We start from the raw sequence: 15,251 nt of genomic DNA, 5'->3' as shown, positions 1-15,251 counted from the left end.
CTTGAAGAAATCTTCTTCTTAATAGTCCTAAGCTTGTGTAAAGGAATGCTCCTCACAGATCTCACAAGAGATTTACACAAACAGCAATATGAGCAACCACTACAACGTGGCTAGGGTTTGCCTTATATACCTAGGGCAAATTAGAAAACCCTAAACGTTTTAAAACACACTAGGGCTGGGTTGTAATTCTGAAAAAAATGCATCTGACCCGATTTTCGATTGATCGAACCTAAGTTTCGATCAATCGAACCAGGTCGAGAAGCATAAATGATTTTTGCTTCAGCTTATTCCAACTTTACATAAATGAACCAACTTTGAGCAAGTCTAAACACGACTAATCATCTTGTTTTGATCATGGTTTGCTAACAATACAGATTAGAGTTCTAAATACATACAATCCTAAGTTTTTAGAACCTAACAAACTCCCCCTTTGGGAATCCGTGACAAAACACAACTAAAAGCTCGAAGTTTACAAAGGAAAGCCCTTTACAAAAATAATGCTCATAAAAACAAATTCAATCCTAACTACTATCTATCAGTTGCAAGTGTAGACAGCTGCTCAATTGAATCAACCTGTATATTTCCTGAGACACTAAACAAAACGCATAACCGCATGTGTGGAAAATACAAGTAAACAAAATAATTTCTTGATTTCAAATAACACACAATAAAGACATATATTAATGAAAAACTCATAAATATAAATCAATAAACAGTCGAAACAAGAAACGTAAAAAGCAATAAAAGTATCTCCCCCTAACATGAATTGCCCAATAAAAAGTATGGCAAGAGCTAAAATGGTAAAATACAATGTGAAGCACCTAGATACAATGTAAACTCCACAAGCTCCAACCAACCAAAAATGTTCTCCCTCTGAAAAGAAAAACTCTACAAGCTCAAATATGTACTCCCCCTTTTTGTGACGGAATGTCAAAGGGCAATCAAAATCCATCATCAAAAGGAGGTGGCGGTGAAGATCATCGAAACTGTGCCAACTCAGCACGCATAGCACGGATCTCATCGAGCACGTCCACCAAAATCTATCCATGAGCCGCCTGAACGGTCAAGACATGATCCAACGTATTTTTAGACTAACCACTAGACAAAAACTCGGTCCTAAAAGTTACAATTTGTTCATGGCTGCCAGCTTAAACATATGGACTTTACGAGTACCTTGCTTCAGAAAATGAGAAATTCTATAGCTTGAATCTGTAGTTCTGATATTTATTGCTTATGTCTACTATATACTATATAGGCAAAGTTATTAAGCAATTAAAAGATATCTTAGGAACAAATGAATGGGGAGAACGTGAGGAACAAAGAAAATAGAAATAGAAATAACTTCCAAAACAAAAGAGACTAAACAGGAAAGAAGGAATCCATTGATAAAGATCCTTCTAGTTCTCTTTTTACTGAACAAGAGTTCACTTGGCTCATGGTGAGGCAGAACGCTCATCGCCCCTAACTCAAGGTTCCTCAAAATCCTAATTTCGTATATATTATTTGTAACAAGTTGTTTTGACGTTGATTAATTGGTTACATTTTAAGTATTTAATGTGTTGGATTGGTTTTAGACTACATAGTAGATACGAGAAAAATAAAATGTTTTCATTTAATGTACTTACTAGATCTAGTAAGTTCCCTGTGGCAAGATGGGGAAGTATATAGCTTGAATATTTAGTATTCCCTTATGCACAAAGTTCAACTTTGAAATTGGTTGTCATTGTAGAAAATGACAAAGTTGAGCTACAAAATTAGGCTAGAAACTTACTCAATATCTTATTAATAGAGGTGAATTTTGGCAAATTTACCATTAGATTACATCTTTTCTTATATCCTATATATTTACAAAATTTGTAGAAAATTAAAGATCAATAGCTATGTTATTAATATTAAATTTATTGTACGTAAGATCTAATAAATACCTTTTTGTAGAATAAAAAAATTCTATGATTTGATTCCTAAGTGTTCTCTTGTTTGTTGCTAGTTTCTAAGGCAGTCATAGACGCCCCAGAAACACAAGGAAGGGGTGGAAGTGAGGAGGGAACCAGTTTAGAAATAAAGAAAGCTTCAGTAACAGAAGGGACTAAAGTGGAGCAAAAGGAAGTCAATGTGGAAGATCCTCTTCCATCTCCTTTTCCTGAAGGAAAATCCTCATCGCCCTCGACTCAAAATGCTACGACAGCCTCATTCCCTACAACTGAAGGTTTTACAGGTACCTCCTTTCCATGACTCATGCTGTATTGTTTTTAACATGCAGGTTTGTTGGTTAGTTAAATGGGATGAACCGGTGCTACCCTTGGCAAAGAAAAAAAAATACTTCTTTTACATATATTGTAAGAATTAGATCCAATTAGTACCTCTTGTTAGAATTGATAATTTCTATGACTTGAAACATTAGTTTTCTCTTAACTTTTGCTTCTGTCTAATATTTTGACAAAGTTGCGAAGACAATAAAAGAAACCAAAAAAACAGATGGAATGGGAGAAAGTGAGGAAGAAATATGTTTAGAAATAGCAACATATTTGGAAACAAAAGGAGCTAAACACTAACATGCAAAGGAATCATATAATGCAAAGCAACGGAAAGATAAATAAGACAATGATATGATCACCTAGTAAACCAAATTGATAAAAACCTGGGGGGGGATTTAACTTAGCTATCCTCAAGGTAAAATTGAATCCACTATGAAAGAATCAAAGTTATTCAACAGGACTTAAACCACTAACATCCTATTGCTACCCACTAGCAGAAACTTACTGACACGACCACGTGCAAACTCCGAAACCACGGACTCCTTCTTTCTTGGATTCTCTAGCAAGTACAAGCACACCCGCTTGTGTATCTTTAAGTTCTTATGGCAGCAACTAAATGATCATCAAGCTCTTGAAGAAATCTTCTTCTTAATAGTCCTAAGCTTGTGTAAAGGAATGCTCCTCACAGATCTCACAAGAGATTTACACAAACAGCAATATGAGCAACCACTACAACGTGGCTAGGGTTTGCCTTATATACCTAGGGCAAATTAGAAAACCCTAAACGTTTTAAAACACACTAGGGCTGGGTTGTAATTCTGAAAAAAATGCATCTGACCCGATTTTCGATTGATCGAACCTAAGTTTCGATCAATCGAACCAGGTCGAGAAGCATAAATGATTTTTGCTTCAGCTTATTCCAACTTTACATAAATGAACCAACTTTGAGCAAGTCTAAACACGACTAATCATCTTGTTTTGATCATGGTTTGCTAACAATACAGATTAGAGTTCTAAATACATACAATCCTAAGTTTTTAGAACCTAACAAACTCCCCCTTTGGGAATCCGTGACAAAACACAACTAAAAGCTCGAAGTTTACAAAGGAAAGCCCTTTACAAAAATAATGCTCATAAAAACAAATTCAATCCTAACTACTATCTATCAGTTGCAAGTGTAGACAGCTGCTCAATTGAATCAACCTGTATATTTCCTGAGACACTAAACAAAACGCATAACCGCATGTGTGGAAAATACAAGTAAACAAAATAATTTCTTGATTTCAAATAACACACAATAAAGACATATATTAATGAAAAACTCATAAATATAAATCAATAAACAGTCGAAACAAGAAACGTAAAAAGCAATAAAAGTATCTCCCCCTAACATGAATTGCCCAATAAAAAGTATGGCAAGAGCTAAAATGGTAAAATACAATGTGAAGCACCTAGATACAATGTAAACTCCACAAGCTCCAACCAACCAAAAATGTTCTCCCTCTGAAAAGAAAAACTCTACAAGCTCAAATATGTACTCCCCCTTTTTGTGACGGAATGTCAAAGGGCAATCAAAATCCATCATCAAAAGGAGGTGGCGGTGAAGATCATCGAAACTGTGCCAACTCAGCACGCATAGCACGGATCTCATCGAGCACGTCCACCAAAATCTATCCATGAGCCGCCTGAACGGTCAAGACATGATCCAACGTATTTTTAGACTAACCACTAGACAAAAACTCGGTCCTAAAAGTTACAATTTGTTCATGGCTGCCAGCTTAAACATATGGACTTTACGAGTACCTTGCTTCAGAAAATGAGAAATTCTATAGCTTGAATCTGTAGTTCTGATATTTATTGCTTATGTCTACTATATACTATATAGGCAAAGTTATTAAGCAATTAAAAGATATCTTAGGAACAAATGAATGGGGAGAACGTGAGGAACAAAGAAAATAGAAATAGAAATAACTTCCAAAACAAAAGAGACTAAACAGGAAAGAAGGAATCCATTGATAAAGATCCTTCTAGTTCTCTTTTTACTGAACAAGAGTTCACTTGGCTCATGGTGAGGCAGAACGCTCATCGCCCCTAACTCAAGGTTCCTCAAAATCCTAATTTCGTATATATTATTTGTAACAAGTTGTTTTGACGTTGATTAATTGGTTACATTTTAAGTATTTAATGTGTTGGATTGGTTTTAGACTACATAGTAGATACGAGAAAAATAAAATGTTTTCATTTAATGTACTTACTAGATCTAGTAAGTTCCCTGTGGCAAGATGGGGAAGTATATAGCTTGAATATTTAGTATTCCCTTATGCACAAAGTTCAACTTTGAAATTGGTTGTCATTGTAGAAAATGACAAAGTTGAGCTACAAAATTAGGCTAGAAACTTACTCAATATCTTATTAATAGAGGTGAATTTTGGCAAATTTACCATTAGATTACATCTTTTCTTATATCCTATATATTTACAAAATTTGTAGAAAATTAAAGATCAATAGCTATGTTATTAATATTAAATTTATTGTACGTAAGATCTAATAAATACCTTTTTGTAGAATAAAAAAATTCTATGATTTGATTCCTAAGTGTTCTCTTGTTTGTTGCTAGTTTCTAAGGCAGTCATAGACGCCCCAGAAACACAAGGAAGGGGTGGAAGTGAGGAGGGAACCAGTTTAGAAATAAAGAAAGCTTCAGTAACAGAAGGGACTAAAGTGGAGCAAAAGGAAGTCAATGTGGAAGATCCTCTTCCATCTCCTTTTCCAGAAGGAAAATCCTCATCGCCCTCGACTCAAAATGCTACGACAGCCTCATTCCCTACAACTGAAGGTTTTACAGGTACCTCCTTTCCATGACTCATGCTGTATTGTTTTTAACATGCAGGTTTGTTGGTTAGTTAAATGGGATGAACCGGTGCTACCCTTGGCAAAGAAAAAAAAATACTTCTTTTACATATATTGTAAGAATTAGATCCAATTAGTACCTCTTGTTAGAATTGATAATTTCTATGACTTGAAACATTAGTTTTCTCTTAACTTTTGCTTCTGTCTAATATTTTGACAAAGTTGCGAAGACAATAAAAGAAACCAAAAAAACAGATGGAATGGGAGAAAGTGAGGAAGAAATATGTTTAGAAATAGCAACATATTTGGAAACAAAAGGAGCTAAACACTAACATGCAAAGGAATCATATAATGCAAAGCAACGGAAAGATAAATAAGACAATGATATGATCACCTAGTAAACCAAATTGATAAAAACCTGGGGGGGGATTTAACTTAGCTATCCTCAAGGTAAAATTGAATCCACTATGAAAGAATCAAAGTTATTCAACAGGACTTAAACCACTAACATCCTATTGCTACCCACTAGCAGAAACTTACTGACACGACCACGTGCAAACTCCGAAACCACGGACTCCTTCTTTCTTGGATTCTCTAGCAAGTACAAGCACACCCGCTTGTGTATCTTTAAGTTCTTATGGCAGCAACTAAATGATCATCAAGCTCTTGAAGAAATCTTCTTCTTAATAGTCCTAAGCTTGTGTAAAGGAATGCTCCTCACAGATCTCACAAGAGATTTACACAAACAGCAATATGAGCAACCACTACAACGTGGCTAGGGTTTGCCTTATATACCTAGGGCAAATTAGAAAACCCTAAACGTTTTAAAACACACTAGGGCTGGGTTGTAATTCTGAAAAAAATGCATCTGACCCGATTTTCGATTGATCGAACCTAAGTTTCGATCAATCGAACCAGGTCGAGAAGCATAAATGATTTTTGCTTCAGCTTATTCCAACTTTACATAAATGAACCAACTTTGAGCAAGTCTAAACACGACTAATCATCTTGTTTTGATCATGGTTTGCTAACAATACAGATTAGAGTTCTAAATACATACAATCCTAAGTTTTTAGAACCTAACAAACTCCCCCTTTGGGAATCCGTGACAAAACACAACTAAAAGCTCGAAGTTTACAAAGGAAAGCCCTTTACAAAAATAATGCTCATAAAAACAAATTCAATCCTAACTACTATCTATCAGTTGCAAGTGTAGACAGCTGCTCAATTGAATCAATCTGTATATTTCCTGAGACACTAAACAAAACGCATAACCGCATGTGTGGAAAATACAAGTAAACAAAATAATTTCTTGATTTCAAATAACACACAATAAAGACATATATTAATGAAAAACTCATAAATATAAATCAATAAACAGTCGAAACAAGAAACGTAAAAAGCAATAAAAGTATCTCCCCCTAACATGAATTGCCCAATAAAAAGTATGGCAAGAGCTAAAATGGTAAAATACAATGTGAAGCACCTAGATACAATGTAAACTCCACAAGCTCCAACCAACCAAAAATGTTCTCCCTCTGAAAAGAAAAACTCTACAAGCTCAAATATGTACTCCCCCTTTTTGTGACGGAATGTCAAAGGGCAATCAAAATCCATCATCAAAAGGAGGTGGCGGTGAAGATCATCGAAACTGTGCCAACTCAGCACGCATAGCACGGATCTCATCGAGCACGTCCACCAAAATCTATCCATGAGCCGCCTGAACGGTCAAGACATGATCCAACGTATTTTTAGACTAACCACTAGACAAAAACTCGGTCCTAAAAGTTACAATTTGTTCATGGCTGCCAGCTTAAACATATGGACTTTACGAGTACCTTGCTTCAGAAAATGAGAAATTCTATAGCTTGAATCTGTAGTTCTGATATTTATTGCTTATGTCTACTATATACTATATAGGCAAAGTTATTAAGCAATTAAAAGATATCTTAGGAACAAATGAATGGGGAGAACGTGAGGAACAAAGAAAATAGAAATAGAAATAACTTCCAAAACAAAAGAGACTAAACAGGAAAGAAGGAATCCATTGATAAAGATCCTTCTAGTTCTCTTTTTACTGAACAAGAGTTCACTTGGCTCATGGTGAGGCAGAACGCTCATCGCCCCTAACTCAAGGTTCCTCAAAATCCTAATTTCGTATATATTATTTGTAACAAGTTGTTTTGACGTTGATTAATTGGTTACATTTTAAGTATTTAATGTGTTGGATTGGTTTTAGACTACATAGTAGATACGAAAAAAATAAAATGTTTTCATTTAATGTACTTACTAGATCTAGTAAGTTCCCTGTGGCAAGATGGGGAAGTATATAGCTTGAATATTTAGTATTCCCTTATGCACAAAGTTCAACTTTGAAATTGGTTGTCATTGTAGAAAATGACAAAGTTGAGCTACAAAATTAGGCTAGAAACTTACTCAATATCTTATTAATAGAGGTGAATTTTGGCAAATTTACCATTAGATTACATCTTTTCTTATATCCTATATATTTACAAAATTTGTAGAAAATTAAAGATCAATAGCTATGTTATTAATATTAAATTTATTGTACGTAAGATCTAATAAATACCTTTTTGTAGAATGAAAAAATTCTATGATTTGATTCCTAAGTGTTCTCTTGTTTGTTGCTAGTTTCTAAGGCAGTCATAGACGCCCCAGAAACACAAGGAAGGGGTGGAAGTGAGGAGGGAACCAGTTTAGAAATAAAGAAAGCTTCAGTAATAGAAGGGACTAAAGTGGAGCAAATGGAAGTCAATGTGGAAGATCCTCTTCCATCTCCTTTTTCAGAAGGAAAATCCTCATCGCCCTCGACTCAAAATGCTACGACAGCATCATTCCCTACAACTAAAGGTGTTACAGGTACCTCCTTTCCATGACTCATGCTGTATTGTTTTTAACATGCAGGTTTGTTGGTTAGTTAAATGGGATGAACCGGTGCAACCCTTGGCAAAGAAAAAAAAAAATACTTCTTTTACATATATTGTAAGAATTAGATCCAATTAGTATCTCTTGTTAGAATTGATAATTTCTATGACTTGAAACATTAGTTTTCTCTTAATTTTTGCTTTTGTCTAATATTTTGACAAAGTTGCGAAGACAATAAAAGAAACCAAAAAAAACAGATGGAATGGGAGAAAGTGAGGAAGAAATATGTTTAGAAATAGCAACATATTTGGAAACAAAAGGAGCTAAACACTAACATGCAAAGCAATCATATTATGCAAAGCAACGGAAAGATAAATAAGACAATGGTATGATCACCTAGTAAACCAAACTAATAAAAACCTGGGGGGGATTTAACCTAGCTATCTTCAAGGTAAACCTGAATCCACTATGAAAGAATCAAAGTTATTCAACAGGACTTAGACCACTAACATCCTATTGCTACCCACTAGCAGAAACTTACTGACACGACCACGTGCAAACTCCGAAACCACGGACTCCTTATTTCTTGGATTCTCTAGCAAGTACAAGCACACCCGCTTGTGTTTCTTTAAGTTCTTATGGCAGCAACTAAATGATCATCAAGCTCTTGAAGAAATCTCCTTCTTAATAGTCCTAAGTTTGTGTAAAGGAAAGCTCCTCACAGATCTCACAAGAGATTTACACAAACAGCAATATGAGCAACCACTAAAACGTGGCTAAGGTCTGCCTTATATATCTAGGGCAAGTTAGAAAACCCTAAACGTTTTAAAACACAATAGGGCTGGGTTGTAATTCTGCAAAAAACGCATCTGACCCGATTTTCGATTGATCGAACCTAAGCTTCGATCAATCGAACTAGGTCGAGAAGCATAAATGATTTCTGTATCAGCTTATTCCAACTTTACATAAATGAACCAGTTTTGAGCAAGTCTAAACACGACTAAATATCTTGTTTTTATCGTGATTTGCCAACAATACACATTAGAGTTCTAAATACATACAATCCTAAGTCTTTAGAACCTAACAAACTCCCCCTTTGGGAATCCGTGACAAAACACAACTAAAAGCTCAAAGTTTACAAGGAAAAGCCCTTTATAAAAATAATACTCATAAAAACAAATTCAATCCTTACTACTATCCATTAGTTGCAAGTGTTGACAGCTGCTCAATTGAATCAACTCGTATATTTCCTGAGACACTAAACAAAACGCATAACTGCATGTGTGGAAAGTACAAGTAAAGAAAATAATGTCTTGATTTCAAATAACACACAATAAAGAGATATATCAATGAAAACTCATAAATATAAATCAATAAGCAGTCGAAACAAGAAACATACAAAGCAATAAATGTATCTCCCCCTAACATGAATTGCCCAACAAAAAGTATGGCATGAGCTAAAATGGTAAAATACAATGTCAAGCACCTAGATATAATCTAAACTCCACAAGCTCCATCCAACCAAAATTGTTCTCCCCCTGAAAACAAAAACTCTACAAGCTTAACATTTGAGATTTTCTTAAATTGCTCAAGAGAAACACCATTGAATATTGCATTCTTGGTTTTGCTATTGTAAGTGGCTACAACAATTTGTTCATCGGACCATTAAGTTACCGGAGTAGCTAGTTTAGTCCACCCATTTTCAACAGACAACCAAACTTTTTCATCCAAAGATTTAAGAAAAGCTCATTTTTACTTTCTAGTATGCAGAGTTGTTACCATCAAACATAGGGCCACAATCAAAGAATGACCACGATCCATTACAATCTGGGGTCAAGGATTAACTCACGACAGGTAGTCAAACAAGGAGTTAACCTACTCTAATACCAATTGTTAGGGTTTTAGTACCCAGTTTAGTCAAATTCAACCAAATCTCTAGCCAATCAATTAAAGTAATTAATTATGCAATTAGATCTGAATTAAACAAACATTACACAATCACAAATCACATTAACACTAAGAATGATATTCTAGGAAAACTTTTGAAACTATGGTTTCAAAGTAAAAGACTTAGGGAGGATTTAACCTAAACAATCCTCAAGTCAACATTTCACTAATAGAACATAAGTTTTTAAAATAGACTTAACCCTAAATCTACTGCTACCTCATGTAGTACTTACTCACGTGGCTAAATGTGGCTCCGAATCCACGAACTCCTCTATTGTGAAACTGTTGCACTCAAGCACTACTATTTGTGACTTTGAGAACTCCACTTAAAGGTTTAGATCATCAACTATGATTGATTTGATGGAGCAACTTTACTCTATAGCCAAATCTGTTGTTTGCACAAGGTTTCCAGTTGTAACTTCAAAAGGGTTTGAAAAAATTTAGATATGTGTACAAAACACTACCCTCTTGAATGTGTAACTACATGCTCTTGGGTTTGTATTTACATATCCTTAAGATCCATCAAAACCGTAGATCCAATTGCTGAGAAAGAAAGTGAGAAATCTAATCTGCGTGCATCTCGATTGGTCGAGATAAGTAAGACATTTTCTGCACTTATCTTTTCCTACTTTCTTGAGTCTTCAATTATGCAAAACTTCATTTGTCTTGTTTCTTAATATTTCTAGACTAAACACTAGAAAAATACTAAGTTCTAAAAGTTACAATTTGTTCATGGCTGCCAGCCTAAACATATGTACTTTCGGAGTACCTTGCTTTAGAAAATAAGATATTCTATAGCTTGAATTTGTAGTTCTGATATTTTTTGCCTACGTCTACTATTTACTATATAGGCAAAGTTATTGTTAGGAACAAATGAATGGGGGAGAAAGTGAGGAAGAAAGAACATAGAAATAGAAATTAATTCCAAAACAAAAGAGACTAATTAGGAACGAAGGAATCCATTGATAAAGATCCTTCTGGTCCTCTTTTTATTGAAGAAAAATTCACTTGGCTCAAGGTGAGGCAGAATGCTCGTCGCCCCTAACTCAAGGTTCCCCAAAATCCTAATTTCCTATATATTATTTGTAACAAGTAGTTTTGATGTTGATTAATTGGTTACATTTTATATATTTAATGTGTTGATTGGTTTTAGACTACATATTACTAGATCTAATAAGTTCCTTGTGGCAAGAGGAGAAAGTCTATAGCTTGAATATTTAGTATTCCCTTATGCACAAAATTCAGCTACAAAATTGGTTGTAATCTTAGAAAATGACAAAGTTCAGCTACAAAACTAAGCTAGAATCTTACTCAATATCTTTTTTTTGGAGATGAATTTTGATAAATTTACCATTAGATTACAATTTTTCTTATATCCTACATATTTGCAAAATTTCTAGAAAATTAAATATCAATAGGTATGTTATTAATAAAATTTTTAAATTACAAGTTTTTGTAGTTTAAAATTATACGTAAAATATAATCTTATAGATTATATAGTAAATAATATCCAATTGAAACAAATCTGACGTGTATTTAAAATATAAAGAACATACTATTCAATGGTTAGTTTTTTAGCATATATAGTAATGTTTATTTTATTGAGTAAAGTTATAATTTTAGGGTAGAACTTCTCTTATTTATTACTTGTGCTTACTATTTTGGTCGAGTACTGTCAACCACTTTTAATAAGAAATTGAAGGAAATCTCAGAAGCAGAAGAAAGTAGGGACAGTGCTGAAGATGATGTTCTGAGTGACACCTGGTCCAACTCCTCTTTTGAAAGCATGAAAGTTTCAGAAATATCAGAATTGATGGCACTGCCAACGCCATTACATAGTCTCAAAATTGAAGGATGTGATGATCTGACATCCATACCTGAAAGTGTGATAAAGAACCCTTCTCTCCAACATTTGTATATCATTAATTGTTGTTCTCTCGAGTCCTTTCCCCTTGAAGGCATGGTCTTGAAAATTCTTTATATCCGGAATTGCAAGAAATTAGATTTTCCCCTTGCAACTGAGAATATAAAGCTGTGTAAACTTGAAGATTTGAGTGTAGGGAGTAGCTGTGATTCCCTGAAAGATCTCTCCTTACACTTGTTTCCAGAACTTAGAAGTCTTTCTATTTGGGATTGTGCAGAACTGCAGAAACTATCAATGCCACAAAATAGTCAGAGAGAACTCACATCTCTTGAGGCCTTGGAGATCAGGGATTGTCCTAATCTGGAAAATTTTCCAACAGGAGGATTGCCTACCCCCAATTTGAAGTCCATTTGGTTCTCTAATTGCAAGAGTCTCAAGAAACTACCTGATCAGTTGAGCACTCTTGAATGTCTCAAGTCAATGTTTATAAATGATTGCCCAGAACTTGAAACACTCTCAGAACAGGTTTTGCCTTCGAAACTTAGTTTGCTCAGGATCAATTTCTGCAACAAACTCATTCCCCAGACGGAGTGGGGGTTGCATGGGCTTGCCAGTCTCTGTCTTTTGGAGATTGAAGGTGGATGTAAAAACGTGGAGTCATTCCCAGTGGAAGGATTACTGCCCAGCAATCTCAGTTCTCTACGCATCAGTAAACTTTCGGATCTCGAAAAGTTGGACAACGCGGGCCTAAAGAAACTTGAGTCCCTTAAAACACTGGAGATTAGCTGCTGTGACAAACTCCAGTTCTTGCCAGAAGATGGTTTTCCATCCTCCCTCTCTTTCCTCTGCATTAAGGAGTGTCCATTGTTGACACCAAAACTCCACAATAAGAATCGAGAAGACTGGTCGAAGATAGCTCACATTTCTTGCATTGAAATTGATGAGGAAGTAATCTCATGAGTGGGGCTTTCAGCGAGGTACTAATAATCTCGTGACTTGAGACATCATTTAAATTTACTGTATGTTTTGAAAAAATGATTTCGCTTACTAATAATCTTTTCTTCCATCTTGCGTAATCTAGGCCAATATTGTAGACTTCTTGGACCACCAGGAATTGCTTAAGTTTCAAAGTGGGTAGTGCCGATATTGATTTGCATTTGCCTTCTACTATGTTATCGATCGATTTTGCAGTCTTCCAATTCTAATATTCAGAACAAGTTTGAAGATGTATTGTTGTGGCTTATATGTTTAGGAGAAGAATCTGAAAAGAATGTGGAGTGAATTTCTTTTAGTAACTACTTTGATATATTTTGGTGTTAAATGTAAGCTGGATGTGACTTGAGAAACTGTTTATTTTTTTATTGTGAGTTGGCCATTGTATTTATATGGCCTTGGCTAAACCAAAACAAAAAAAGAGTGTTAAGTTCAGTGTGATGAGATATAAATTGATTTGAGTTTGTCAGGGTTTAAAGGTGTTTTACAAAAGTTGGTTTGAGTGTTTCCAATTCATATTAGAAACTCTAGACTAATAGTGGATTTTGATTGGCATTTTGCTTGTGGATGTAAACTTGTAGTTGGTCAAGCCAACGTAAAATCTTGTTATTCAAATACAAGCCCCCTCCCTCTTACACATCATGCTTAAATTTGGACATTGGACAAGCTGCTGCTTACTCTTCTTGTACATCTTTTGTAATTTTTCACCCAGTCAATTCCAAATTCGATCTCCATCAAATAAAAGTATCTATCTCGTTTCATTCAAGAGTCATGAATAACCAGTGTTTGCTAGACGAAGAGCAGCCTATCTTCTATGTGAAAGTGGATTATAAAGTAGCAAAATGCAGCCTTTTTTCCTTTTCCTTTTGACACATTGAAATTTAAAGAAAATAAACGAAAATGAAATTGCCCTACAAAATTATTAGAGTACGCATTAGGAATTAAAATTTCGAAAAAAACTAAAAGGAAATTAGACTTTTTTCTGTTAACAAAAATTGAATTCTAGAATAAATAAAATGAAAATGAAAATGCCCCTATAATTATTATGGTTTAGCATTAGGATTCAGAAACAACCTTAAGAAAATTAGACTCATAAATTCACAAGCTTATTCTTAATGAAATTTGTGAAAACAAAGGCTGAAAGCTCCTAAGAAACTAGAGATTGAAGACATAACAAAGAGAAATATCTGTAATCTCTCTCTCTCTCTCTCTCTATATATATATATATATATTGTCTTGTATTGATTTCATTATGAAAAAATATGAAATATCAATGCAAGACAGTATATACGGATTACAAAATCTGTGCAAAAGAGAAAGATTCTCTAATAACTCAATGTAGTTACACTATGACTAGCCGTTAGAATTGGTTAAAAACTGACTCCCTCTATTAAAGTGGTGTCGTTTGGTGGATTAGACTTGGGCTTGGGCTGTGTATGACACGGATCCAAAGCAATATTAGTTTCTTTAATATGTTGAAGGCCCAAGCTTGAAACGGCAGTGTTTAAGTCGTCACTGTTTATGCGTCAGGAGTCAGGATCCAATAGTATTTAGATATTCTTAATTGGCATATTATAATTTGGAAGATTAGAAGAGCTCGTTTGTGACAAAATTTAATAACACGACTTGTGTGAATCTTTTTTTTTTTTTGTTGAGAAACCAGACATCAAGACTGGGCTTTTATTAAAAAAAGAAAACAAAATCAATGAACATTGAACAAGACTTGAGGGTGGCAAAATCAACCCAAATCCACCCACTTAAATGAGATCCAAACCCACCGAATTATTAATTGGGTTAAATGGGTATTAACTCAATTAAACCCAATTAATATTAATGCTTATTGTGTTTTAATTGGATACCCAATTAGATCTAATTATGATCCAACTATCATTTCTACAAATCACCCAACTTTAAAATGCCCCAAAACCACTAAAATTACCAAAATAGCCTCTCAACCTAAAAAATGACCAAAATAACACCTAAACCTAAAAATAACCAAAATACTCCTTAAATATAAAAAATGACCAAAATACCTGCAAAACCTAAAAATTACCAAAATAACCCCAAAACCTACAAAATGACCATAATACCCCCGAAACCCAAAAAATTACCAAAATACCCCCAAAACCCAAAAAATTACCAAAATACCTTTGAAACCTAAAAATTATCAAAATATCCCCAAAATCCAAAAAATGACCAAAATACCCCCAAAACCTAAAAATTACCAAATAACCTCAAAACTTGCAAAATGACCAAAATACCCCCGAAACCCAAAAAAAGACCAAAATACCCCCCAAAACCTAAAAATTACCAAAACTACCCCCAAAATCCAAAAATTACCAAAATACCCCTAAAACCCAAAAAATTACCAAAATACCCCCGACACCCAAAAAATTACCAAAATACTCCCGAAACCTAAAAATTACCAAAAGACCCCTGAAATCCAAAAAATGACC

The 15,251-nt window shown here is 34.5% G+C and overlaps 1 protein-coding gene across 5 annotated transcripts in view; it reads left to right on the top strand.

The window, feature by feature from the left end:
• LOC115987288 overlaps positions 1–13,369 on the top strand; it is a 41,942-nt gene extending 28,573 nt beyond the window's left edge. The window contains exons 9-13 of one of the 5 annotated variants that reach the window (XM_031110808.1): positions 1,988–2,215; positions 4,873–5,100; positions 7,758–7,985; positions 11,651–12,779; positions 12,884–13,369. In XM_031110808.1, the coding sequence (XP_030966668.1) occupies positions 1,988–2,215; positions 4,873–5,100; positions 7,758–7,985; positions 11,651–12,762 (1,796 nt within the window). In that variant the 3' untranslated portion in view covers positions 12,763–12,779; positions 12,884–13,369. The remainder of the gene's footprint in view (positions 1–1,987; positions 2,216–4,872; positions 5,101–7,757; positions 7,986–11,650; positions 12,780–12,883) is intronic. The other 4 variants (XM_031110807.1, XM_031110810.1, XM_031110809.1 and 1 more) reach the window with 4 other exon arrangements.
• Positions 13,370–15,251: the final 1,882 nt, after the last annotated feature.

This window comes from Quercus lobata, chromosome 4, assembly GCF_001633185.2.
Source record: "Quercus lobata isolate SW786 chromosome 4, ValleyOak3.0 Primary Assembly, whole genome shotgun sequence".
Lineage (NCBI taxonomy): Eukaryota > Viridiplantae > Streptophyta > Magnoliopsida > Fagales > Fagaceae > Quercus > Quercus lobata.
This window is presented reverse-complemented; position numbering and strand designations above follow the sequence as displayed.